General features: G+C 38.6%; 1 protein-coding gene across 2 annotated transcripts in view; it reads right to left on the reverse strand.

The window, feature by feature from the left end:
- Nucleotides 1–27212, reverse strand: part of LOC106938109 (collagen alpha-5(IV) chain-like) — a 50890-nt gene that overhangs the window by 12637 nt on the left and 11041 nt on the right. For both annotated transcript variants that reach the window (XM_015019950.1, XM_015019949.1), the window contains exons 2-20: nucleotides 10200–10256; nucleotides 8771–8860; nucleotides 7446–7490; nucleotides 7032–7076; nucleotides 6889–6951; nucleotides 6733–6786; nucleotides 6003–6029; nucleotides 4947–5027; nucleotides 4568–4630; nucleotides 4174–4209; nucleotides 3996–4037; nucleotides 3816–3911; nucleotides 3091–3144; nucleotides 2927–2983; nucleotides 2513–2557; nucleotides 2368–2421; nucleotides 2220–2261; nucleotides 1502–1595; nucleotides 786–1073 (exon numbers count right to left, since the gene is read on the reverse strand). In XM_015019950.1, the coding sequence (XP_014875436.1) occupies nucleotides 786–1073; nucleotides 1502–1595; nucleotides 2220–2261; nucleotides 2368–2421; nucleotides 2513–2557; nucleotides 2927–2983; nucleotides 3091–3144; nucleotides 3816–3911; nucleotides 3996–4037; nucleotides 4174–4209; nucleotides 4568–4630; nucleotides 4947–5027; nucleotides 6003–6029; nucleotides 6733–6786; nucleotides 6889–6951; nucleotides 7032–7076; nucleotides 7446–7490; nucleotides 8771–8860; nucleotides 10200–10256 (1333 nt within the window). The remainder of the gene's footprint in view (nucleotides 1–785; nucleotides 1074–1501; nucleotides 1596–2219; nucleotides 2262–2367; nucleotides 2422–2512; nucleotides 2558–2926; nucleotides 2984–3090; nucleotides 3145–3815; nucleotides 3912–3995; nucleotides 4038–4173; nucleotides 4210–4567; nucleotides 4631–4946; nucleotides 5028–6002; nucleotides 6030–6732; nucleotides 6787–6888; nucleotides 6952–7031; nucleotides 7077–7445; nucleotides 7491–8770; nucleotides 8861–10199; nucleotides 10257–27212) is intronic.

Here is a 27212-nt window from a genome sequence, read left to right on the forward strand (position 1 = left end):
GTTGTAAACGGCATCAAAGAGAAGCACTGTTGCTGAAAGGGGAGAGTTGGAAATGGTAGGAACTTCTTAAAGAGACAGAGTCCAATTTCAGCTATGTTGCAATGTGAATTTTTTTTAAGTTGCTGTTTATCTATCTATCTATCTATATATATATATATATATATATATATATATATATATATATATATATATATATATATATACACAGCCTTTTTAAAACAACTGAAGGTAGCAACGTTACTTGATGTATTATAAAAATGGCAAGAAGATACACAACACTCTTTAATATCTATTGTTAAAATACTGATAAATTCAAGTAGTATTAATAAATTGTAAAAAAAAAAAGAGAGAAGGAAATTAAAGAGGTTGATTATAAATCAGCCATTTCACTGACTGATAAAAAAAGCCTACAAGTGGATGACATTTAAAACATCTGCCAATATGTCCACATCTGGCCGTCTAACCATGTTTATCTTGAAAGCAGACTGCAAGACGCTAAAAGAAGTCTCCAAAAGAGGCTAAAGTTGTTTCAGTGTAAGGGGGCAAGAATAGCTTTTTTGTGTAGGGTGCCCTAATGTTTTGCGATATTAGGAAACAGATTTCTGTTTCGTAAAACTGAGCCAAGTTTATTAACCCTTAAATAATTCATCTTCTGTCCTTGACATAGATTGAGAAAGTTCAGATATAGAGTATTTAAATTAACTGGGTGTACTTATGTACTATATATGTCACATATAACTTAGGTCAGATATATATTACTGAGCAGCTTCCTTTTATTTTCTTACCTTTCTGGCCTTGCTCTCCAGGGAAACCTTTTTGACCCTGGATTCCAGGAAGCCCAGGATCTCCAGGAAGGCAGTTATCGATCGGTGATGAATAGCCGGGAGGTCCACGCGCCCCTTGTGGACCAGGATTCCCGGGATTTCCCGGACGTCCTGGGGGACCGGGCAAGGCATTCGAAGGAGTGCCTGGGTCTCCTTTCTGACCTTTGTCTCCAGGGAAACCTGGAGGACCCGGAGGACCGCTGCCACCTATTCCAGGAATTCCTGGTGCTCCCTGAGGCCCTGGGAAACCTGCAGAAGACGGATCAACATAATCATTAAAAATGAGGAAAGTACCTTAATTTGGCTGATTTTTATTGTTTTTATTTTATTTTTGCTTTCGTGTTTTGATTATTTTCCGAAAAGAACATTGCCTGAATTTTAGTGATAATGTCCAAAATTTGTTGAAATAACTTTTTCAGTCTGCTCACTGACTTCCATGAGATGCTCCATTTATATTTTGAAGCATTCTTGTGTAAACTACTTAGAATCATCACAATCACAACGAAAATTATGACAATCCAACATCATCTTCTGACCAAATTGCTTTATTACCAGTGTTAAAATCTTAGCGAGCTAGGTTAATGTGGTTGGCAAAACTGCTAACTGTTCAACAACAAGCAAAAATATTTACCGAGTCGGTTTTGTGCCTGCATCTACGTTTTTTTTTTATAGATTACCTGACGGTCCTCTTTCTCCTTTGGCTCCAGGATTTCCAGGAAAACCGGGTTCACCTTTTTGACCAACAACAGCTCCATTCGTAGGCCGAATTACCTGGTGGAAAAAAAGAGGAAGAGAAAAGTTTATACTTGACAAGTGCCGTAACTCAGAAACGTATCTCAGTTCAGTCCTTAAGGTTGGGAGTTTTTGGACTTGTATTCTACCTTGTCTCCTTTGGGACCTTAGTGATCCCCAACTTATCGGACCTCAAATATTGTTGAAAAAACTCATCATTCCGAGTTTATTAAAAGCTAGATCTATCCCAAGAAACCAACCAGCTTAAACTTTTCCAGTCTTAGCTAAGAGTGATCAAATATCCCGCCAGAAATATGCTAGAAGCTAGCTAATATATAACAAGACAACTTGGGAAAAGAACAGTTCAAAAAAATCAATGAAAGGCCAAAATTAATGGAACATGAATAAGACGCCCATGATGAGAAGATGTAAACGTATCATGTAGCAGTGATGCTAAATAGTTCTCTTGTTTACCCCTTTTTTACCCTATACACCCAAAGTTCAGACATTCAGGGACTGATTTTCTGGATCTACTCTAAAAATACAATAACCACAAAAAAAAGAGAAAAAAAAAATTAAACACGAAAAAATTCATATACGGGAAACAAAACGATTCTGCACTCAGCAAATGATTTTGGTGTCAAATGAATGTCAGATACGTACCGGTCCTGGAGGTCCCGGAAATCCTCGGTCGCCTTTTTGCCCCTGTTAACAGGAGGGAGAGTGATTTAAGTCGTTTTAAACATTACCTGTTGAGCTGTTGATAATATGGGAAGACGGACAATGAACAATATTTTCGGAAGAAACCCACTCTCTCTCCATCTCGGCCTGGGAGACCTGGACTTCCAGGCTCTCCTTTAAGTCCCTGATGGTAATGGAAAGTCACAGATGTAACTGGCACGGTTTTAAAAGAGATGCAAATCGTACATTTTGCTGGTATGCAGGTTGTAACTCACTGGGTATCCTGGAGCTCCTGGGTCTCCGTCTTTGCCTTGTTTTCCCTGTGAAAATGGAAAAATGACTATAGATTTGCTTGGTAAAAAACAGAGGAGAAAACTCTAGTGGCCTCCACGGTCACCGGATCTCAGTCCAATTGATTTGGGATATTGTGATATGGGAGATTCACATTGTACATAAACTAACATGCTAACATGTCAACTTGGATGGAAATCTCTGAAGAATGCTTCTGGGATCTCATTGAGTCTAAGTCATGAAGACTGAAAGCAGTTCTAAAGGAAAAAGAGGGTCCAACACCAGAACTACGAAGGTGTAGCTAACACCATCACCAGTGAGCATCTCGTGGTCAAAGGGAGACGTCTAACAGTGGTGGTTACAATCTGTTTGATGAGCTCTTGACTAATGATACTCACTCGTTTTCCTGCTTCTCCTGGTTCTCCTTTCTCTCCCTTCTGGCCACCAGAGGGACCCTATCGGATCACAGCGACAGGCATATAAAATTAGTTTTTCTTGCCTGGTCTTTACAGGGTTTCTTCATATGAATGAACCTCGTGGTGAGATGGTAACTGATACCTACAGGTGGACCTGGGTTGCCTGGGTCACCTGGTAGACCTGGAGGGCCAGGGTCACCCTTTAGAGATTATAATGCAGAAGAAGAAAAAAACACAACTTTAATGAAAACGTTTAACAGTTAGTTTAACTTCAATGGAACTAACAAGAACATTTAATGTTTTTATTAACATTTTATTTTTTACAGTACTCTGGTTGAATCAGCATTTTAGTAAGCAATCATGTTACTTCATCAATAAATGTCTTATGTACTCTCTACTGCCACCATGTGGTGAAAGTTAAAATTGAAGTCTGTAGCAGGGTAAGGAGCTTGATATTAAGTATGATGGTCTACAATTGGTCAACCTTGATGGTAATGCACAAATATAATTATTATAACCAGTCTTTTTTTAAATTCTGTCATATGACTTCATTTATTTAGAAAAGAAAATCCAGAAAATTCTTAAAAGTAAAGACAATTAATTATTAGTTTATGTCATTTCTGCCTCTTCTATTAACATTTAGAATTATTATTTTGGTTTGGGTGTGCAGTCAAACAAAGTAGGAGAAAAGTTAAAAAGAACCACCTGCATATGCAAATATTGGCTCAGTTTCTGGTTCGGTTGCTCTGAAATTTTACCAAATATTTAGTCCAACATGCTAAAAAAAAATCACTACTTACTTCCAATGTAATCTGATTGTATCTGTAGGAATGGAAGAAGTGTAACAACATATTTAGGAGAATGAAGGTACCTTGTCTCCTCTCTGGATCTCTGTTGGTGGTGGTCTGACCTGTTCCCCCTGACCTGGTCCTGGAGGACCGGGAGGTCCCGGCAACCCTTGATCACCCTGTGTAGAAAAAAAAAAAAACTTTATTAGTAACTGTGATCAAAGTAAAATTAATCAAAAAGTGTTTTTGGACTTGTATTCTACCTTGTCTCCTTTGGGACCTTCAAAGTTCAAACCCATGTTTCCCTGTTCAGGAAATTTGAAGAGAGTTGATCAAGATTCAGCACGTTACGGTACAGCATAAAATTTTATTTTTGATTGTCTTTTGCTTATTTACTCGTATCATTTAAAAAAATTAGGCAAAAAAAGTGACTGATTTTACCTTAGGTCCAGGTGGACCTGGAGGACCTGGAACACCCTGGAAGACCACAGGAAAAATGTTAAAGTTTTAATAGTGATTTGTGTGTGTGTGTGTGTGTGTGTGTGTGTGTGTGTGTGTGTGTGTGCGTGCATGCGTGTTTGTTTGTTTGTTTGTGATACCTTGTGGGGACCATTTTCCTGACATATACTACGTTGTGGGAGCCTGCTCCTTGTGGGGACCGAAACCTGGTCCCCACAAGGAGAAACGCTGTTTTTGGGTCAAGGGTCAGATTTAGGACTAAGGTGTGAATTGAGTTTTGGTTAGGGTTAGGACAAGGGTAAGGTTTAGGCTTATATTTGTGGGGAAAGAAATGTGTGTGTGTGTGGTGGTGTGTGTTTCAGAAGCCCTCCTTTACCTCGTAGCCTGGAAGTCCTGGAGGGCCAGTAGGGCCTGGTAAACCTATGGGTCCAGGACTGCCCTGTGAAAATATAGACACAAAACATAAAATCTAAATTATTTATAAAAGACTCACTGACTCTATCACTGGATTCTCCTTTCATGTGAGAAATCTTGCAAAAAAAAAAAAAAATTGCTCTGCAAATATTTGTCTAACATTTTGATGAATATAAATCATAATGAAATGAGTGAGAAGGATCTGAACTTCTACATAAAGGTTAGGTAAAGGTAAATCTTTTTTTTTTTTTTTTTTACATTTTAAATAAGTTGTTTTGAAATCAGCGGTTTCTTAAATTGTTGGTAAAACACAACATGGGAGTGAAGAGTGGTTTCCTCACCGGAGATCCTGGCAATCCGGGCAAACCGACTGATCCTTTTTGTCCATAATTGTTGTTGTAAAACACATCTCCACGGTCTCCCTGGGGAAAAGGAAGAAAAATCAATCATCATCAGCCATACGCCATAAAAACCAGTCATTTCTAGAAGAAGTGCTGAATGTACATCATATTTTCAAGACCATTGGGTCTCTTGCCTTGAAAAACACATGAATTTGAGTGGTGTGAAATGATGCCAGGTCACCTTTTTGTAGCAATCTACAGCTTCATCTTTTCTAGAAACTTTAAATGTGTGTTTAGATGAAGTTTTGCTCTTTTTCTTATTTGTGAGGTCAGATGGTGATGTTGGACGAGATGGCCTGGCTCACAGTTTCCTCTCCGTCGGTCAGGTAAGTTATTTTATACCAAACCAGATCATACATGTCTTTATGAGCCTTGCTTTGTGTGGTGGTGTGCATGTCATGTTGAAACATTAAGAGACAAAGGCCCAGTTTCAAGATGTTAAATTATCAAGAAAAATGTTTTTAAAAGTCATATTTGACATACGTAGCATTTTTATAATGGCTGGCATTAATAGTTACTTGATATAAAAATGGCATTATGTGTCTGGCAAAAAACATAATGCTACCTTTTAAAAGACAACTAATCTTCTGGATGCATTCAGGTGAATGCTAGCGGCTAAGCATTAGCTACTAATCTTATACACCAACGGGATACTGCTTTGGGGTTTTTTTCCCCCGTAAACCTCGACATTTAACTTCTTAAAAACCAACTGTATCTTCATTATGTTAGCAATTTGGGAAATTATGATTTTATTAGATTGCTGCATACTACCAAAACGGTATTATTGAAAGAGGAAGGTCTCAATAAAATCTGCAAAAAGAGCTTGAAAGGTCCAATTGACTTAGCAATTGAGGATCCAGGCCTTAGAAAGACTGAGACAAGATTTTGCGCTTTTCAAACAATACATCATATAATAGAGAAATTTTCATTTTAATTGGATCTGAAAGTAGCATAATGTCAGGGATCAATTAAACACTGGGGTGGTCTTACACCTACCTTTTCTCCTGGGAGACCAGGTGGACCCTATGAAGGAGGAGACAGATGGGAGACAGGTGAGATTCTGATTGAAAATCAATGCTTTGCGTTTGAAGAATTTTGAGCGATAAAAACCTTTGTGATAAAAACTACTCTGAACTAGTTTTGCTTGGATTTGCTTCAAAAGAGCGATGAATGTTAGCTCCGTTCAGGAACACATCCCACTTATTACACTCTTAAGCAAAACTAAAATATATCCAAACTGTAGAAACTGTCATATTTTTTAATAAAAAAAAAAAATAACAGAAAAATAATTGCATTTATTTTTCTTTCAACTTTCCCATGTTAAACATGTTTCAAATGAGTTGTTTTGATTTGAGGTTTTGAACAGAAAAACCGTAAAATATTCTAACATTAATTTAACTTTTCTACCCCCTATCTTCTAGGAAGGTTAAATGAATAAGTATCCACTTAAAAGTCTATCATATTTAAGGGAAACAGATAAAATACACTGAAAACTTTAAATTCAGAAAAGTGAAACGCATTACTCATAATATTGAATCATTTCAAAAGGCTCCAGGTCAGAAAAACTACACAGGGTTCTTCAAAAAGGTTCCTAAAGTGGAAAAATCCTTTGAGTTTTTAATAAAAGGTGAATATTCTTAATACTAAAGAAGGTACTTAAATTTCCCTTCCATGGGTAGTATGGGATACACCTGAACCTCTGTAATTTCTTTTATTAGTCACTTACTGGAAGTCCTTGTCGTCCAGGTATTCCTGAACTTCCTGGAAAACCAGGTTCACCCTTAAGACGAAGAAGAAAGAAATCAAGGATTCTTCTCAGGACAAAGAAGGTACTATACAACACAATAAATAAACCAGCTAATTTTTAATTTGGTTCTGTTACCTTTGTCCCGTTACAACCCGGCACTCCCCTTGGGCCCGGGGGTCCATCCTGTCCTGGCAGACCCTGTCAGGAAATACATAGTTGAGTTACATGCGAGGGTTACGTTTGGCCAAAAGAGTGGTTCTGGATTACTTTGGACTTACTGGAAGTCCTGGCGTTCCTGGAAATCCAGGCAATCCAGATGGTCCCTGTTGGGAAACGAAAAGAAAAAAAACATTTTAGAAATTGTGTAAAGAGAAAAAGAAAATCTCTCTTTATCCAACAATGTTTGAAATATTGTGAAGTGGGGACATCTGGTGTCCATAATGGGGTATTACAACTGAGGATGAATGGCTAATACAGTTAAGAAATGCCTCCAAAAGAATCAATAAAAGCACAAAAAATAACAATAAAAAGGAATTATTTTTTGAAACTCTTCTCATGTATTTAGGTTAAACCAAAAACAAATCAATAAAATAACATTAAACTTGATTCTTCCTTTTGCATGATAGAAGTTACAGACAAAACATTTACAGTTTAAAGTGAAAGTCTGTTTTAAATAAACTTGATATACGTACTCTTATTCCTTTTGGACCAGATGGTCCCGAAGGTCCATCACTTCCCTAAACACAAAACAAAAGAATATTATTAACAAAACATTTGTGTGGTTAAGAACTGGGAGATATTCAGATTAGCACTTTATGATTCAAGGTGACTAAGGGTAATGTAGTGAAACAAGATAAAAAATTCTGATTTATAAATAGGCCTGTCATGAACAAATTTTGCTGATCGATTAATTGTCTAAAAAATTATTGCGATAAACGATAATATTGTTTCAAGACCTTTTGACACCGATTTAATGGAAATGACTAATAATGCATGTGATTTCCTGCCATAGATAGATGCACTTTATTTTCAAAAGAACACATAACACTGGAACTGATAAACTAAATTAAACAAAACAGCCAAAGACAAAAATAAAATGGATTCTCAGTCTCCATTAACAAAAAATGTACTTGAATAAAAAATAAACAACATAAAGCCAAAGTTGAAATAAATACTGCATTAAACCAAAAGAGTGCAGATATGAAGTCTGTATGTGCCCTTCAGTAATCACTACATTTAAATAGAGAAGATGAGCACATCCGACTACCTAATGCAATAGTTCATACTACACGATTTTCTGCCGCTATTTTCTCCTTATCACAATCTTAGATCGTTGGCTGATCTAAGATTCTCGCTGGTGATTTCGTAACCGATCATCCTGCAGTGTGGTGGGTTAGGTAGATCGTCGTGGCCCCTCCGATCTGAATCAGGGGTTTTCCCCGACTGGGAGCTTAATGCTGAATGTGACAGGTAGCCAATTAGAAAACGTGGATTCTCCTCTGCGCTTTCTGAGGGGAAATTACGAGGGGAATCCCAAACAGCTGACACAGCGCAACCCAAAGTCCAGCAGATGTTGGAGATGATATGTGGAAACAACATTAATATTTATTCAACATTTCGTGCAAAGAATATAGAAATGACCAGGAGAGGTTTTAATAATTATTCTGTTTACAGAGTTAATTAAATTATTGTTGTTTTTTTTTATTTTTTATTTTTTTTTGACAAAATTGTTAAACTTCCATATACAAGTCTACACACAAAAAAAATAACACAATCACAGTTTTTGAAAGAGGTGAGCCTTTTCCCATTTGGACTCCTTCACTTTGACTACATTTCTGTCAGTTAAGATAATTTATCCTGTTTTGCTAAAGCTAAAGGCTCACCGTGATGATCAACACTCTTGATTCTTATGGATCATCCAAATCCTTTAGTTTAGTCCATTGTTAAATCTTCTTGACAAACTGTTTTAAGTTCTGTGTTTGTGATCTGGAATGTTTGAGCGTTAAGCCAAACTCACCTTCTCTCCTCTAGTTCCGATTGGTCCCTCAGGTCCGGGGAACCCTGGGACCCCTGGCTGTCCGGTAAGACCTGGGAAACCCCTTTCCCCCTGCAAGCCACCACACACACACACACACACACACGCACACACGCACACACACACACGCACACACATAGTCAGTTGATTCCATTTGTGTGATTTACATGTTGTTAATAGTTTTGACGTCCAGCTACTGTCACCATGAAACATCAAAATGTAGATGTAGAATAAATCGAGTTGCAGTTTTTGTATATGACATCCCATTCTTAAAGGAACAGTCACAGTTCCTTGTTGGTAGAAGATTCACTTTTCCAATAAGAGAAGGGTCCAATAATGTGACACTGTTAAGTTACCATACAGCTTTCTTTATGTCAGTTTAGTTAACAGTAGGGTTTGAAAAATGTATCACGATATAAGTGTTTCATATCAGTCAATATTGATCATTATGCCACTGGAACTGGTGGCATGATGTTTGCTGTTTTATCCTCACTTTTCTCTCCACTGCATTGTTTTTTTTTTTTTTTTTTTTTTTAAGCAGCTATGAGGCATAGAAACCCAAAAGTGCTGCTGTGCAAGTTACTCAACAGGTTGTTGCTAGGTAACCAAAGAGGGAGTGAGTTTGTTGATGCCACCAACCTTGTTTAGCTAGTCATGCGAGATTCAGCGGCTAAAGTTTTTCCTCTGCCTACATCCCCAGAATGCTGTGCGGTTCTGCATCGGAGTTCAGTGACGTAATATCTATTGATATTAATCATGCGTCTATCGCGATATATACTGTTATTGATTTATTGTCCAGCCCCAGACGAAGAAGGGACAAAACCAATCACAGTGCATCAAATCAATATTATCAGCTGTGAGTTTTTTTTTTTTATTAAACTTGAGTACAAAAGTCAAATGTTTCTGAAAAGTGTTCTGTAAATGATTACAGATCCAAAACATGGAAAGGTTCTTGCATGATTGCATTATCATATGACTGACATGCACAGTGCTTTTTTGATTTGGTTGATCGTTTTCATTTTTGTGGCTAAATTAGTATTTTTTTGTTTTGTCTAAGTCAGCAACAAGAATAGAAAGCCGATCTTTATCTTCTAAAGTGCTGTTTTAATCAGAGGGCAGGAAAATTGTTAGATGTTGAATACTAGAAAAGTAAGATGGGTGCAGAAACCTGCTTAATAACATCATAATAAATAACGTTTTCTTTTATTTTAAAGTCTTTCTTCTGTAAAAAAGATTTTTAAAAGTGCATCAACTGGCTGCGTTTGCTCCGGGGGCCACATAAAATCACTAAGAGGGCCACAGATCGCCCCTCAGACGCAATTTGGGCACCACTGACTAAAAATATATTTCTGCAAATACAGCTGCAAAATGTGAAAATAAATAAAAAGACATACAAATAATTCTTTTTTACCTTTTCTCCTTTCACTCCACTGCAGTCACACTTGGAGCCCCCACATCCATTGCAAGCCTGCAGAAGAAGCAAAAACAGAGCTAACTTTAATTAGCTGTAAGAGAACTATTAATATATATACATAAATACAGTGATTTTCCTCCTAGCAAGAAGAGCGTGAGGGTCTGAGTTTTTTGTTTCAGATTACTGTTCCAATCTCGCCACTAGAGGGCACTCCGCCATCACAATAACAACAATTTCAACAGGTGGCATTTCTTCCCACCGAGGACCTCCCTGGCCCGCGGTGTGTTTCATGCTTGGAAGAAAGTTACAAGCTCAAAAAAAAAAAAAAAAAAAAAAAAAAATCATGATGATTTCAGCAGAAATACGAAAAAAAAGAGAAAATAAATTCCTTTCTTCATTATCACCTTCTCTTCCCAAAAAGATGGCAACAGAAGTAAAATTGTGGTATAGTTTTGAAAGGAGAGCTGAGAAGGCCTAGGGAGAAGAGGGGAAGATGCCAAGCTGCTGATTAACTTTTCCCATGCTCTGTTGACACGGCGCATGCCAGACGGGCATCAGCTGCACGCATGCCGGGCAGCCGGGATGTGAGAAAGATGGAGAGGCAACGGGTTCACCACAGAGAGAAAGGCAGAGGAGGACAGACAGGTTGGCACTCGTCTCTGTCCGCGGTTTGCATCGGAACAAAGTGGGTCCGATTGCATGTTTTCGTGGTTCTGTTTAAATTTCAAATCAAGGTCAGGATTGTCGAAAGTTTTTATAAGCATCCTCACTGTACGTTTAGTGAAAAGACGTTAGCTTCTTCTTTTATTTGTTTGGATCTTCTGTTTTCCTGCACAAATAAAAAGTCTGACTTTTTCTATATGCATGTAGGCCTGTCATGGTAATAAGTGTTGAATTGTTCTGGTAATTATTCCGATAAGCGATAATGTTGTTGTTGTTTCAAGTAATTTAATGGTAATGGGATAATAATGCAAGAACGCTCTCTCAAATATCAATGAACTTTCAATTCTAATGAACATTTGACACTGGCAACTGGAAGACATATTAAATATCCAAAATAAATCAACAAAAAAACAGAAACAACAAATAAAATTGATTATGAAGTCTCTGTAAACAAAACTTTCAAAATGAAAGGCTGATAGAGACCAAAACATCAGACAGAAGACTTTTGTCATCCCGTTTATGGCAGAAAGAGAGAGAGAAAAACAATAAATCATGCAAATGATTGTTTTAATTTATCATGTAATTAATTGACTTACTGATTATTTTATAACAGTTTTGAAGTTCAAACTCTTACATATAAATGAGTTAAAAGAAATGAATCTTTCAGTGGTGCTGTATGGTCTTCCAAAGACAAACTTTACAAAAATCCAAATTTCAATTGATAGAAAAAATATATATAACTACATTAAAAGTTTTTGACCAAATCGCAATTTTCATATGTACCAACACACTTAACACATTCAACATTCATTTATTTCAGAACTGTCTCTGAAACTTCAGGTAGTCATTTTCCTGATGAATAAAAATGGTTTGACACAAGCCCATTACTTGCAGCTGCGTATCAAAATGGGTAAGACGAGAGAACAGGCCATTAACCGTTTATCGGTAACAACTAAAAGAAAACTAGCTTAAATATGAATTCTGGCCAATAATTAAATAGTTCAACCCAGACGGAAGAGTGACAAACAAATACTGCGGTTCTTCCATCCAAATTCCCTTGGAGCCTTAATAGACTGCATGGATTCATGAACCCATAAACTGAAACACTAGGATGTTTTTCATAGAAATCTGGTGAACTCTGCCAGTAAGCTGAAAAGAAGTTGGCAGTGGAAACCTCACTGACGGTGATTGAAAGCACATGGCTAATTAAGCAAAAAAAAAAAAAAAAAAAAAAGACTCATCAGACATTAAATCAACTTTATTTCAAGGCCAGCTTAGCCCCCAGACTTAAGTTCTGAAGATTTCCATGTGAGATTATGTTAGAGCAATAAAAGATTAATGTTTTTTAAAGTCACAAAATGTGAAGGCAGCTGTAGGGTTAAAATAAAATAAAATAAAATCCCAAAAGGAGAGCATGGAAATGACAGATTTTTAGTTTTTGCTGCAAGTGGGATGATCCTTCTCTGGCCTTTTATCCACAAACCGAATCAACACTAAAATGAATAAATATTGTAACAACACAGATTTTATAACATGTTAGCATCTAAAATAGCATTTTAATCACGAGCGACTCCATATTTTACAATAGGCTAGGTTGTTTCAGAGAGTTTTTTCCACTAATAATTGAAATCATCTTTTGAAATGTTTTGTTCTATTTATTCAGGCCACTTTGTCTAATAGCAAAATATGTTTTGATGTTCTGAAACATTTGCAAACGTGATGCAAAGGCAAAACCCCCCAGAAGAAACCGTTAAATGAGGGAAATGCTTTTTCATTGACTTGCACAGCTTTATGTACGATATGATCCAGGTGCCATCTGCACAATGATAGCCCATCATCTTCCACTGAGCAGATTTTCTGCCTGTTTCCTGGATTTAGCAGCTTATTTGTGCTAGCCATGGCCAGTCAGGATTGACGGTTTGATTCCCATCTTAGATTTTAGCATGTTACTGTAGAGCAGGGGTCACCAACTCCAGTCCTCAAGGGCTACCATCCTGCAACTTTTAGATTCACCTCTGCTCCAAAATGTCTGAATTCCCTCACCAGCATTCATTCCTCTCTGCAATAGGCTGGAAACGAGCAGTTTATTTGATCCAGGTGTGTTTGAGCAGAGACGCATCTAAAAGTTGCAGGATGGTAGCCCTGGAGGACTGGAGTTGGTGACCCCTGCTGTAGAGGATGGATGTCAAGTACACATGATGTTGTGTCAGTGTGTGTGTGAGTGTGTGGGTTAATCTATCTCTGAAGCGCTGTTTTTATAAGCCTTGGATCCCCACATTAGTATCTGGTCTGCTTCAACTCAATGCTGTCTGCTCTCCCACGCCCAGCCTGGCAGCTCTCACTCTTTTCACCTCTTCAACTCTGTCGTTTTAAAGTCTCATCCCCTTTATTTTTCTTGCTTATCACTTAACCAGGGGAGCCTGACGTGAGTTTTCTCATAGGTTCAAGAACGATATCTAGAGATTTTCATGCTGCTCTGAGAGAGACAAGAAAATTAGCTTCCATCTAATCCAGACTAATGATGTACTTCAATAAATATTGCTTATTCTTGTTGACCAAAAATAAGGCACTCATGGGATCAACTCTTCAATCTTACAACTGCCACATTTCTGAAGCCAAATCAACTTTAATGTCAAAGTTTGGTTTTACAAAAGAAGCTTCTCACATACATGTATTTTTTTTAAATAAAGCCCAATACTATCATATTTTAAAAATTGTTTAATTGTGTACAAAACATTTAAAAAAAAGCTTTTGAGGAATGGACACTAAAACAGGAAGCACTTTCATACACTGAAAATCATCATCTAAATCGTCACTTCCTAAACTACGGGCCTGTACACATGGAGACGAGCAGCACAGTAAATCTTTGCTAATAATTAAGAAACATGCGTCCACAGGACAAGCTGCGGCACCACAGAAAGTGATGTAGTAAGTCTGCCGGACCAATTGATGGCGCTGTGATACTGCCACAGAACTACACATTAACAAAAACCACAGAATGGACTCTGTGCACCCCAGCCTCCGCGTTTTGGGAAAAGCGGCTCGATTGTTTCCGATCTATTGAAAATGGCCTTTTACATGAGGTGCTTGCAGGGCTTGGCCAAGGTTTGTACATCGATCCAAAGCCCCAACAAGTCAGCTGGAGAAAGGTTTTAAGATGTTCGCCTCGTTATACATTCACTGACACGAAGGTGAGTTTTACTTAAACTTTGTGGCTAACATTAACGTTATAGGCAATATTCTCGGACATTGTTCTTGTAAAAATGTGCTTAAGTATCTAAACATTCTAACGGGCAATGTTTTTACCTAATTTTCAAGTATATTATGTGTGTTTGTTGTCCTAAGTGTCACAGACTAACGGGGAGGTTACGGTTCGGGCTTTTCACTTCCGAAGCCTGACGAAGCTCAACAAGCCTCATAGCTTGACGTAGCGCAGCTCTGGTGTCAGAGATCTGGTACAGCTGTTCAGGTTCAAAGTTGCTGCTTTTAGAGAAAAATGACCGTGTTGCTTCATGTCTCCGTGTTATTTAGTTTTATTACCTTTGTATGATTCTTGTGAAGAGCTCAGATAGGACGGTGTTTACAGCAGTATGTACAGGCGGCTCGGCTGTCTGGCTCTGGTCTGCTCTCTGGTTCCCATAAACTCTTTCAGGCTGAATACAAGTGATTCCATGGAAATAACTCGGGGAGGCTCCTTTATTTACCATCCTTATCCCCGGTATTTTTAGGCTGATCCGGAGTGAAGTGAAGGCTGCAAACTTTGTGTTGTGCAGCGTTAGCTGGTAGCGACAGATATTTACAAGCCATCTTCTTAATTCAGGATTGCTTGGAAATTAACGAAAACTTAAAAAAGCCCATTATATTAGGAAGACAACAATGTTCATAGTATTGCTTTTTTGCATCTGAAATACGACTTGGTCTTTTCTACCAGTCGTGGTAACTCAAAGCGGAAACAAGTGAGCCGCATTAGCTCCTGGAGATGTGACGTCAACGCCGTAGATGCAAAGAGTCCATGGTGCGATGTTTGTTAGTAGTGAGAATGAGACGCAATGGAGACGAAAGTGGGAGAGAGTGAGATGGAGATTCAAAGATGCGGCTCCCACAGCGCTCTGAAGTTTAATTGTAACTTTTTGCAGAGTTCTCGTCTTTTTGTTTGGTTATATTTTTGTGACAGGGTGGAACCATTCCCCCCCAAATCCCCCTCAGTTTGGATAAAAAAACGTAAACAACTACAGTGAGCTAAGCAAAATTAAATTTTTTTTTTTTTAAATCTGCTGTTTTTTGGTGATGTCATTTGATTAGCTGGTTTGTTGTAGCCTTTGTAGAAAGTGCCAGCAGACACTTGGGGACATGCAGATAGTGAAAGTTAAACAGGGTCCTTGACTGGAGCAGGCAGAAGGCTGGTTACATCGAACTGGAAGGATAAAGTTCCCCTGCTGCTAAAACATGCTTGGAAGACACACCAGAGGACAAACCTTCAAGTTTGAAGAGCTTCATCTCACTGGTTGAGTCCAACCATTTGTTCAGCATCATAATCTACCAATTGCGTAAGTGGGTTGAGTTCTCCACATAAGCCTGAGATTTTACAGAAGTTCTTTGACAGTCACTCGGTGGTTCTTGCTCCATTTCTCCACCCTCTTAGCATTGAGCATGTAATCCACTTTGAAAGGTCAGTGAGCTGCAGATATTTGCTCCACTAAATCTCTCCTTTAACTGCCTTCTCTGATGTCTTCCCACCTCTATCACACTATTTTCATCAAGTCGACCTGACAGTCCTGGGCAGAGATAAATCTGCATACTGTAAGACAGAGATTCCCAGCGTTTTTTTTTTTTTCTCCATAAAAGCCTTCTTGGTTGCGTGTACAAAAATCCTTTAATCCCCTTCAAAGCCCACACGTGCATTTGTGTATACAAAACAAGAGAGCTTTCAGTAAATTTGTTAGAAACGCGTCTCTAAATTGCGTCCAGATGATTTTCCTTTGCGTGGCAAACTTATATGAAGAGCAAACATGTCTCTAGGGAGGTCTGATGTGATGTTAATATAACTTTAGTAGCCATTAGAGAGTAGAGCTTAAATCATCAAATATTGTTTTTCATTACAAAAAAACCCTCAAACAAATCAACCCCTCCCCTCTCTCCAGGTGGCATAAATAAATCAAAACAGATACACAACTTGCATACCTTAAAAAAATAAAGTAAAACTCAATCATTTAATCAAAAAGAAAAACAACTCAAGACTCAAATCACTATGTCGTATGACCCCTTTCTCAGGATTCTCATATTCTGATGTAGAAAGTCACAATCTGCACATAAAGAGACAAAAAAAAAACTTTAAAAAACCAGTAAGTTGCAAAGGGTCAAATAACTACAGTAGAATAGTAATAAACTGTGACCATGTTTTATGTAATTCGCCCTCCTTTGGTGACTGTCTTAGTCAGTTTTTAGGTCTCTGAGAGGGACTGTAGTTGTTGCTGAATGAGGTTAATAATACCAAACCAAATGCAAATACAACAATGGGCTTTTTGACAATTACAACTGTTTATTTTCCCTCTAGAATATGTTTTTTATTTTTACTCAGAATCAGTTTGAATCCATGCCATGCCCTGAAAGCCCGTGATGTGAGACACACTTGCCGATGTCTTAATGTAGAAAGTCGGGGTGTAACAGTTCAGGTATTTGTACAAAACTGTCAGCTACAGTTCATCATTCAGATTAAGACACAACTCATATTGCTTTTATGTCATCGAGGAACCTCAATTAAAACTTGGCATGAAAATACTTTCTAAAATAGTCAACATTTCCATCAGTGCCAGAATATCTAGTAATGAACATATGCAGGAACTTGAAGACTAAGTATTTCGCAAATGTTTTTTTGCCTTTCATTGATGTGGCTGTGGGGAGGGAGTGTTGGATATGGCAATTTGCTACATTATATAATCCCACACTTAAAACTCCTAATTGAGTCTGACACACTTAAATGCAGCACCAGGGATTTAAAATTAACACAAGACACTAAGAGAGATCAATAGGTGTTTTTTTTTTGTTTCTTAATACCATCTAGTGGTGTGCTGATGTGCTGACATGTTGGTGGTAAGTGTCAAAACTCAATAACGTATGGACAGAACCGTAAACTCAACAACGAGGAAGAGTTTGAATCAGCCAGAGGTAGAGACCCAATCACGACCTAAACACCATAAACTGGACTAAACTGTGACCTCAACAGCAAGGTACACTTTGAACTATGAACTTAAAACAAAGGTAAGACCTAAACTGCGCCTTTGTTGGTGAGCTACAAACCAAAACCAAGGCCTTGACTCAGAAATACAGACGACGACACCACCGATAAGTTACCAACCAAACTGGGGCTTCCAAACCAAAGTACGGACCTAATCCCAGCACCGACTGTAACTGTGTTTCCTGTATGCTGGTAGAATTTAGGCAGAATTTTGAGAGGTGACTTTTCCTCCTAGAAATGCCAAAGGAACTGTTTTTAGAGCTTACTGCAATTAAGGAAAAGATGGGTATAGGCTGAGGTGATGAGGAGAAGAGCGGAAGGCTTCTACCTGAGGATTACATTGGCGAGACTGGAATTCCCCCTACTTATCAAAGACTGATAATTAGACGGGTATAGACATTGCCCTGGCATGAACACACACGTGCATAAATAGAAAGGCACATGCACAGAAATAGCTGTACAACAAAGCATTAGGGAGGCAAAGGCACTCCAAAGCAAAATGCAAATAAAATCTGAAATCGGCTAAACCCTCTCATTTGATCACAGCGTTTCATTCAGCCAACCAAAGTTCATGTTTCCGTGTCTGACTTTCTCGGTTGTCTGCATATTTTTATCCACAGAATGAACCAGAAACGTGTGGGGGGGAGGAGGGGGCGAAGCTTCAGTCCAAACAACAGACACCGAAGGAAAAGAGGTAAATAAAGGGATTAAAGAGGACATCTACGAGTTTCTGAGTAGCTCTGAGACTTACTGCGGTAATTATTCCAAATCCCATCTGGATTCCATCTGTCTGATGATCGTGCTATTATGTTTTCAGACTTTGTGGGGTTAAAGGGTATGAAATGGGAAAGAGCCAGCTAGATGCTTGCTTTCACACTCAACAAACACAGCAGAAAGCCTCTGCAGCCCACCTGTTAAACTATTACATTGGGTTTACTGTATAAACAAGGGTTGCTTTCACAGACAGTCTGATGTTTTACTGTGTGGAACAATGTGGCTGCTTTCCTTTGACGGTGGAAAGTATCTTTAGCCTTTCTTTAGTCTACATTGCGTCATAAGATGTGGAAATTATTATGTTTTGAAGATTATTGAAGGTATTATTAAATTAAGTCTGTGGCAACATTTTCGCTTGAGTGTAGAAAAAGACATGATACAAGTGCACTATTTTTATTGCCTTAATGCCTTGAAATCTCTTGCAAACTTTAGGTTATAATCACTGATTTACCTCTGAATTTAGATAGTTTTTTGTGAGTTTTATTGTCTTATTCAAGGTTAAAATGTAATTTAGGGTTCCTTTAGGCAACTTCTACGCAAATACCTGCAAAAGTGCCCTTCTATGCCTTTATATCTTCCACATTTTTGTCATGTTGCCACCATAAACATAATGTATGTTATTGAGATTGAACAGAATATGAGCAATCCTTGAAGAAAACCTGTTGCAGGCTGTAGTAGACAATAGTGGGGAATATGTCAGAACAATCAAATTGTCTTAATCGATTTGCAGTCATTTGTTAGAATGGTCCAGTCAAAGTCAGGGGGACCCAAATGACATTAAACAAAATTGCTGTTCACATATGTTCTTAATCTAATCGGACCTTTCACTTGTACTGAAAAAAGAACGGGCAAAGATTTTGCGGCCACAGAACTAAAACATCTACCTAGTAAGAACGTCATTACTTAGATCTGCCTTTACAAGACACTCCCACTTGAATCATTCAAACAAATTCTCATCTCCAGCAGGGTTACATGTGTTGCACTCTATGTGGTAGCGGCGACGTACATCGCAGGATGTGGGGGCGCTGCATCAAGCTGCAGGTCCCTTTCATCGCAGTCGGACTTTGGCGACTTCAGCGCTGCTGAAACCCCCGAGAGCAACAACCAAACCAAATGTTTTCACTCAAAGAAAGGAATACAAATCCCTCCGAGTGGGCAATCTGACGTCTTCAGGCTGTTAGAAGAGGGAAACGGCCCAACTGATGAGTCCCGTATGTGGACGTTCAAGACGTCACGCTGCAGGAATCCCGTTGACATTCCCAGGAATTTCTCTGTTTCTCGCCGCAATTTTCATTCCTCTCCTCTCTTTTTCATTTGGGCTAATGAATGTTGACCCCGGAGACCTCCCGCTGAGAGATGCCAGCAGGGGAGCTGACCGCCCTCCGCGACAAACCAACTTTCTTTCCAGTCTCAGAGGTTCCACTTTTGTAACATTTACTCTGTTTTCTCATACAATAGACCAGCGATCACTCCTGAAGCAGGAAGTGGACTGTAACGCAGGACATTCTGGGTCAACTGAACCAAAACGATCACAAGAGTAACCATAGAGGAAGAAATGGTTTGTGGTCTTTTACCAAAGACAAAAGAGAAATCCTACAATTGCTAAAATCTGACACTGTTTTATTTTAGTTTACATTTTGAGAATTGGGAAATTGCGCTCAGTGTCTCAGTGAGTGGTGTAGTACTGGGAGCACCGGGAGAAGGCAGATGAGCTTAAGTTTTTTATTTTATTGTATTTTTTCTTGCAGATTATCTGTTTTACATTCTACCGTCACAATGATGATAATATTAACATGTGTAACCAAAATATACATATATTTTTAATAAAAGTTACATACTGCAGCTTAAGGACAAAAATGCTGCCCTTAAAGCAACATAGCAAGCACTTAAGAAATTTGATTTAGTTAAGATATAATGAAATAAGACAATTAAGAGCAAGTTTCATGTCTTAAAAAAATGTGATTGTCCCAAAGGAATCCGAGTGAATAGCTTCTCATCTTGCTGTAGTGTTCCATGTGGAGTTCAATTATTTTTTTTATCTATTTTTCTAATTTTGACCACACTAATTGGACACTGAGAGAGAAAGTCCAGAGAGCGCAGCCTGTGACGGGGCTGTCTGAGTTATCAGGGCAAGATTTAACTGGAAAAAAGACTTGGAGAAAGTCCAAAGGAAGACTTTTCGAGACACTCTCTGGAAGCCTGACAGACACTTCATCAAGTTTATTTGAAACGATTAAACAAACAATGAAATAAGGTAGGCATTTCCAGTTCCAGCTTCCAAGAGTAGATGTTCTGATCCTTGCATTTTTGTCATAATTGTTATCAGAAATCCCTGCCTGAACTCAAAACCCGACACCTTTTTTTGGCACACTTTGCAATCCCACATCAGCTCCACCCAATGCAGCCTGTTTCCATGTGCGTGGCTTACAAAATCTGTATTTTCCCTGAACGGCTAAGTGTTTCCCGTAGCGTTTTTCACATTAAGCATGAGTTAACGACGCAGAACGGCAAAAGAACTAACCCTTCGATTCGATCCCTGTGCTCTACGGAGTAAATCTGCAGCGTTCCATGTTTTCTTGAAGGATCTCCTGTGGATCTCCAAGAGGTTTACAGGACAAAATGTCCCACCCAAAGCCCTGCCCGGCACAGCCCTGCAGCTCAGGCTTCAACATGCCCTTCTTCTTTTTTTTTTTTTTTTCAGCGCTCCACATACATCACCGTTCGGTATGGTGTGTGGTAGCCACGGGCAACAAAAAAGTTAAGAGATGGGAGCGGCAGCAGAAACGCTTAAAAATGTGTAGCCTGGGGAAGGAGAACCGAAGGAAGGAGGAATGCTGGGACACATGAGTGGGTGACAGATGCAGTAACCCACTCATCTGTCACCCACTCATATCTTAATTTTTATTTAAGCTTTAAATGCAACAGAATACAACAGAATATCACCGAAGCTGTCTTTACAAAACAAAACAAAAAAGAATACATTGCCAGACAAACAACTGTGAGCAAGTCAGATTCTCATTCTCAAAAAAAACAAAAACAACAAAAAAACATTATGAATAAAATATCTAACAAATCACATGGAAATAAATATAGTTCATAAATGACAGCAGACTCCTCAACCCTGCAGATCTGCACGCCGTCAGTGTCTCTGTGTTTGGATTAGTCGCCGTCTAGGCTTAATATTGAGCTGTAGACAAAATACGCCCGTCCCTTTCTGAAGATAAGAGAGAGAAGGGAAACACGGCACAGCTGTGCGACCGACGCTGCTGAGAATGTTAGTTTTCATTCTTCTTCCTCACACTCCCATTGGCAGCACCTGCTCTGTGCTGCACTGTGCGGTAGTTGGGCTTTCATTTAAAGCTGCAGTTTTCACGCATTGTCTAAAACTGTCACTATGAGCTCATTTTTCCAATTTCATCTGTAGCAAATTTGTTTATGTAGGTAATCGCCTCACGTTTACAGGGTCTACATTGGAATATTACATTTCGATTGAAAAAAGGTGTAAAAAAAACACTTAGTGTCATTCTTTGTTGAAATGCCATGCATATGATGCAAAAATGTCAAAAAAAAAAGAAGATGGGGGACAAAATTCTTAAGCGCCGCAGTGACAGTTCTGAAGAGCCGCATGTGGCTCTGGGCCCCTGAATTAGGGTGATGGTTAAGAGGCTTGGAGCTCCTTCGCCAAAGACAAATCTTCAAAATATCAGTGTAAACATTTTTCAAAAAGAAATGTTGGCCATCACCTAAAAGAACGGTCCCGTTAACACAATGTTAATACTTTTTTTTTTGACTTGCAATATTTGAAGAAAATACGAGTAAAACATGTAAATAATGAAAATCAACTTCCAGTCTACTCGTGACATGGCTAATAATTGTTTTTAACTTAGATTTAGCAGGGAATCAATAGAATAAAAATGTATTTCAATTAGTGCTTCCTTGTCCATCAAGGTTCTCAGTTTACCTTTAGAATAAATGTTATCGCTATTATTAAACTACTAAAATATTTTATAAGTGTACGCCAACACAGAATGCTTCCTGTATTGGTGGGAAATCTTTAACACACTGAAAGACAGAAGCGGATTCATCGCAATCGATTTCTCTTCCTGCAGAGAAGTGGAACAGATGCACCGATGAGACCGTTAGGAACGACATGACTCTTATTTCTAACTCTGGAGCGATAAAGTATAACACGGAGCCATTTGGAAAGCTCTTTTATAATCGTAAAGCTGAGTATGAAGCATCATATGCTATCTGTGGCATTTGGCAGCAGTTTGATTTAGATTCGGATCACTCCACAAGCTCTTTCTTGTTCCACAGACAAAAGTGTCTGATGGGATCTTAAGCAGGCAGGTTGCTGCAGGTTTTTTTTTTTTTTTTCTTAGCTCCGCCTCCCTGTTTCTTCCATAGCCTCTAGATGCTGCTGCTAATAAGAAAAGACGCACAGAAACTGCTAAAGGAAAGAAAATATGAGAGATGCATTTGAAAAGCATCTTCAAAATGCTTCTTTAGGGTTTCTATTTGGTCTAGAAATGTATGGGAAGCAAAGTAGGGCTGAGCAATAAATCAATTTTATCAGTCAAATGTTTTGCTTTTGAAGATTTAATTGTAGGAACATCTGGATTTTTTTTTTCCATAGTTCAGAGTGATGTCAGCACACCCAATTATTTGACCTCTGAATTCAGGTCAACTCACAGGTAGGATGATTGAAATATTGTCTGCCATTAATAATGTGTTGTTAAGAAAAGAAAGCTAGATTTTTGTTTTTATTAAAATAGGAAGTCAAGTTTTGTTTTAGGGCTGTACTGCCATGTCCTAAAACAGTGTGAAACATTATTATTTCCAGATGTTTTTTTGTTTTACTGTCAACATAAATAAATATGAACAATCCTAAATACAAGTTAACCCCAGCCAGTGTTTCAAATAATTAGTACACATTAAAATGTTGATGTCAAGTCAGTCCACCCACACATTATACAGAAAATGATGTCAGGGCAAAAAACTGCTTCCCAACGACTGCCATTGGTTTTAGCTGTCAAATTCTCAACATGACGCGCTAAATCTGTTATCTATTTAAAAAAAGAGACACAGCAGTTTGCTACTAATTGTCAACACTACAACAAGATAACAAGGTCAGAAAGAAGTTTTTATTAAAAAATAGCAAAGGGATTGGGAAGCAGGTCAGTTATGCTAGCTTGACTTTGACAACTTTAACATGTAGATGTGCGGCAGAATTTGGTCTGTTTGGATTTAGTGAAAAAACAAAACAAACCCACACACCAACTCTCTTGACAGATCAACACTAGAGCTAATGTATTGATTAGCTGTGTTCAGGTGATCACTTATTAATAAATGAACACCAAGCCTGTAAACATAAAACTGTAACAAACTGAATGTTCTGTTCTTTGCTTGGGAAACGGTGGCATATTTTTTTGGTGTTGTGTCCTGTTACATTGGTGCTGTTGTTGTCTTGTCAGTTGCTACGGCAACAAGTCTGTGTGTAGCGTAGCCGACAGAGAGCAAGAAAGAAGTAGAATACGAGTGGTTTTGAGTTATTCTTCAAAGATTTCACTGTTTGCTGTGGCGCATTGCACTAAATCAATAACACCTTGATCTCCTAGTTTCACTTTGTAAGTGGAATTGTTCTATTGCAGCAGCGCAGCTAAAGATGGCAAGTAAGAGAATCGTCTTTTGCCCTCCAGCGTTTTGCAAATGCGCACAGTTTCTCCAGATTTCAGCCCTCTTATTTTAACACATTGCTACTCCCGTACCATTTTTGTTTCACCTTCTTTTTTTGAGGTACGGTTCGCGTTTTCTTTTCACAGGCTTCCCTTTCCATCGGGTTCATCGCCCCCCGCCTCGCCGTCGTCATTTTTTCCCCCCTCTCTCTTCTCTAATCTGACAGACGTCTCAGATCTTGTTTTATTTTGATCTCTCAGGGCTTTTGTCCAGAAAAGATGAGGAATGCCATGAATTCACGGTTGACACAAACACATGGAACCAAAATCACACAGACTCACGCAGGGACAAAGAAACGCGTCTACGAACTGCACCGTGTTAGTGATGCAGATGGAAAACACTTTGTAAAGGAAAATCCCTTTGCAGTCACACTACTGTCAATTTACCACTTTGAAGACACCTGAAGTGATATGCACCACTCATTAATGATAATTTTCTTGAAAAGTAATGGTCATAAAGTCATAGCCTGCCTTAAATCAACAAAAACACGCAACCTGGAGAAAAGAATGAACTTAAAACAGCGCAAGTGGAAAAGTTAGCATCTAAATAAAAACAAAAACAAGCAGCAGATCACTTAGATTTATTTCCTTTATCCCGCTGCTGTTTCTGTGTCACTCGGCAAGAGGGAAAAATGCTCACACACACACACACACACGCACACACACACACACTGCGACCTGCTGAACGTTATCCTCTGCATGCTAAAGGCTTAGCTGCATACCAGCCGGCACACTGACCCGGGATTAATCGTGAGCACCTGAGCAATGTAAACATGCACGTTTGCACTTCTGTCACTGTGAGGACCCTGATGCGACACTGAACCGCAACAGTTAAAACGAGTCCAAGAGTAAAACCCGAGTACTTATGCAGAGATTCAAAAGGAAAGTTTGAAACATTATTTGGAGATGAGAATAAAACTCAAAGGAATGAAAATGCACAAAAATGTCCCTTCTTGACATAAAGAACAACTAAACAGCTCTAAAGTTTTCCCAGTTGTTGGGGAAGACCACAAGAAAGCTACCAAAAGAAAATTGGCTTTAAAATCTGTTAACTGAGTCTGTTGGATGTGGATTTGCTAGCTTCGCTTTGCTAACAAATCAGCTTTTTATTATTCTTTATTTACTAGCTAATTAAACCATTTACAACTAATTTTACAGCCCCCTAGTGGTAACACGTCATATTCAACAGAAACAGGAAAAGTCTGTTCCAACTGGAAACAGAGAAACACCGTTGATTAGAATCAACATATTTGTGTTTCTTTCTTTCAAAAATGTCCCCTAACGGTGTGGCAATAGATGCTAACACAGCATGAAGCATATGAAGAGACAAATACTCCGTCTGTGTGACCTGCAGGGAAGCCCTGAGACTTTCTCAGTGACGTGGTGACAGAAACAGGTGTTCACAAAAGCGGAGCGTGGGATGCGGAGCGCTAAAAACGAGGGAGGGGAAAACAGGAGCAGAAGAAGAGAGAAGCAGACGCCAAGTCCATACCGAACACAAAGTAGTCATAACAGCTTTATGCACGTTGAAAGGAGCCAGTTGGGCTCCCATCACTCTGTATTGTTGGTTATCGCGGTGTGTCATCGGTGTCTGAGCTCACGCACTGAATTATGGGAGCTGGAGGTAGGTGGAAGATTCAGTCCCACCTTAATTGCTCTGATAGATGGATTTAATGTTTAAAACATTAAACGTTCTCACCGTGTGACTCATGACTAGTTTTTTTTAATGTAGCCATGGCAACAATAAACAAAACAAAAATCCAGATTTGTGACATAATTTCTGAACTTGTGTTTGCAGATAAATCACAAGGTTTCTTCTTCTTTATTACCATAACAAGACGAGTCACTTTCTGATTGAACTCCATTCATTAAGCCACATGACTTTTGTACACAGCGCCTCTTTACGTATTAGTAAGATACTTCTTTGTGTTTCACTTTGAGATGAATTATTTTTCTTGATCGGCACAATTAAAATCGACTGTATCCTATCTAAGCGCTAACAGGCTAACAATGACACTATGCTGTTGAAGTTGACAAAGATTAAATAAAGCTAATAGTTAGCCATTTTCAGTGGCATTGACAAGTTTAAAAATAACATCGGAAATAACACAACAGGATTAAGAAGCTTTTATAAAAGGGAACAATTTTGTATGGCGCTACGTCAACTTTTAATTTGGGTTGCTACTTTTAAACAAGCTAGGTTTTGTTTTACAGCTACTCACACACTTGTTGCAACACAACCGTTGCTCCTAATCTTGGCAGAGGTAAATAAATTGTTATGAACCTGTAATAAATTATCATAATCATTAAACATGATGAGAAGGTTAAAATGAAGCGTCAGAAGAGAAATCTGAATCAGCTAAAATCAAAGCTGCAAATTTTGGACTCATTTTTGGTCCATGAATTTTTAGTTCTTGACCTCTATATTGTTGTACAGTACATGTTGCATGAAAAACGAATCAAAAGCGTAAACTGTAAGAGATTGCAAATGTTGCATGTCTTCAAAAATGTCTTTCTCTCCAGAAAACCACCGATATTCATTCACACAGAGTTTAGAGAAATATAGTTTTGCTTTTTAGTGTGCAAGCCAAACAAAATAAGAAAAAAAAAGCAATATGCTGCATGGATCCCATTTACAAGTCAAGCCATTCCACCTTAAAAACAATGTGTGCTACCTAAGACTGAAACCTTCTGTGGCATGGTTATTCTCTCGAATGTCAGTTATATTTCTAAACATGTAGCTATAATTAGGTTCAACATCTGCAAACATCTCATTTCCTCCGTTACAGAGAGCAAAAACTGCTTTGCGTTTTCTGTGTTTGGTAAATGTTGCCCAGCAAATCGCCTTTATAGTGCTAGTGGCAGTCAAAGTCAGGTTCTCATCCTGTAAGCTGCTAACGTTGAAACGCACTTGGAAAACCAACAACCAGGCAAGTGGGGCGGGGATGTAATCACAGGCACATGAATTCCTCTTTGGGCGTCATAAAGTAAATAGCTCCTTTATTTCAGTAATTCAGTTGAAAAAGTGAAACTCGTATCGATTCAAAAACGCTCAGTGAAATATTCTAGCAGGATGATGAAATCACTAAAGCTGCTCGATTCAGGACGTGGTCTATAAGGAAGTGGAGTTGAAAGGAGGCTTAATGGAAGCAGAGCAGGACTGAAGAGCCAGACACGGATTTAACGAGGAGTGGCAAAAACAAATGAGGCGGATTAGCTGCGCTTGCTAACAACTGACTGCGTCATCCTCAAGTATTTACTGTGAAATATCATCTTTGCCGCTCACATATTGAGCTTGTTAGCATGTAATTATAGTAACTAGATTGTCATACAGCAACAGAGTCTTCAGTCAGAGGCCTCTTCAGATTAGTTGCAAGACTGACTGCTGCTGGAGATCCTTCATCGCCACAACAACTTCGTTTGCAAAGCTCTTCGACACTTGAAATGAAGGGCTTGAACATCAGTGATAAAGAAGAGAAAAGAAAGCTTAAAAATAGCGGAAAAGCTACAATTCAAAACACAATGAAACAACGCAGTTAGACGGATAAACAAGATAAAATCAAGACCAATAAAAGTTAAGTGAAATCAAGACCGGCGAGGGAA

Source organism: Poecilia latipinna, unplaced genomic scaffold (assembly GCF_001443285.1).
Source record: "Poecilia latipinna isolate Pla-1442-1.1 unplaced genomic scaffold, P_latipinna-1.0 Scaffold2510, whole genome shotgun sequence".
NCBI lineage: Eukaryota > Metazoa > Chordata > Actinopteri > Cyprinodontiformes > Poeciliidae > Poecilia > Poecilia latipinna.